Consider the following 444-nt stretch of genomic DNA (forward strand, 5'->3'; position numbering starts at 1 on the left):
TGCTAGGCAGGACGGTGACCTCGAGGGATATGCACGGCCACCCCAGCCCCAGCCGCCGCCCCCACTGTCCCCGGCCGCCAGCCCTGCGCACCGAGCAGAACTGCGGCCAGTGCCGCCAGCCCCGCTCCCCGCCAGAGCCGCATCCGCCGCCCGGCGTCTCGCTACCCCCGGCAGCCCCGGCTCGCGGCTCCGGGCGAGCCGCCTCCTCTCCCTCCCCTGCTTTCCTCTCCCTCCCCTGCCCTTCTCCGACAATCCCGGCCAGGGAATGAGCACGGCTCCGGCGCCGCTCGTGCTCTCGTCTGCTGCGGGCTGGGTGCGGAGGCCAGGCGAGAGCGGCAGCAGCGCGGAGGCGGCGCGGCCGGGCTCGGTGACAGTGGTGCACGTTGATATCCGGGAGCTCAAGATGGACAGGCCATGGGCTCCTTTCACCGCTATCATCTCTTC

At 72.5% G+C, this 444-nt stretch overlaps 1 gene segment (V, D, J or C); it reads right to left on the minus strand.

The window, feature by feature from the left end:
• The window catches only part of LOC113980184, a 1,147-nt gene extending 1,004 nt beyond the window's left edge, over positions 1 to 143 (minus strand). The window contains 1 exon segment of the V gene segment in view: positions 92 to 143. Within this exon segment, the coding sequence occupies positions 92 to 143 (52 nt within the window).
• Positions 144 to 444: the final 301 nt, after the last annotated feature.

Source organism: Neopelma chrysocephalum, unplaced genomic scaffold (genome assembly GCF_003984885.1).
Source record: "Neopelma chrysocephalum unplaced genomic scaffold, ASM398488v2 Primary Assembly neopelma1_92908, whole genome shotgun sequence".
NCBI lineage: Eukaryota > Metazoa > Chordata > Aves > Passeriformes > Pipridae > Neopelma > Neopelma chrysocephalum.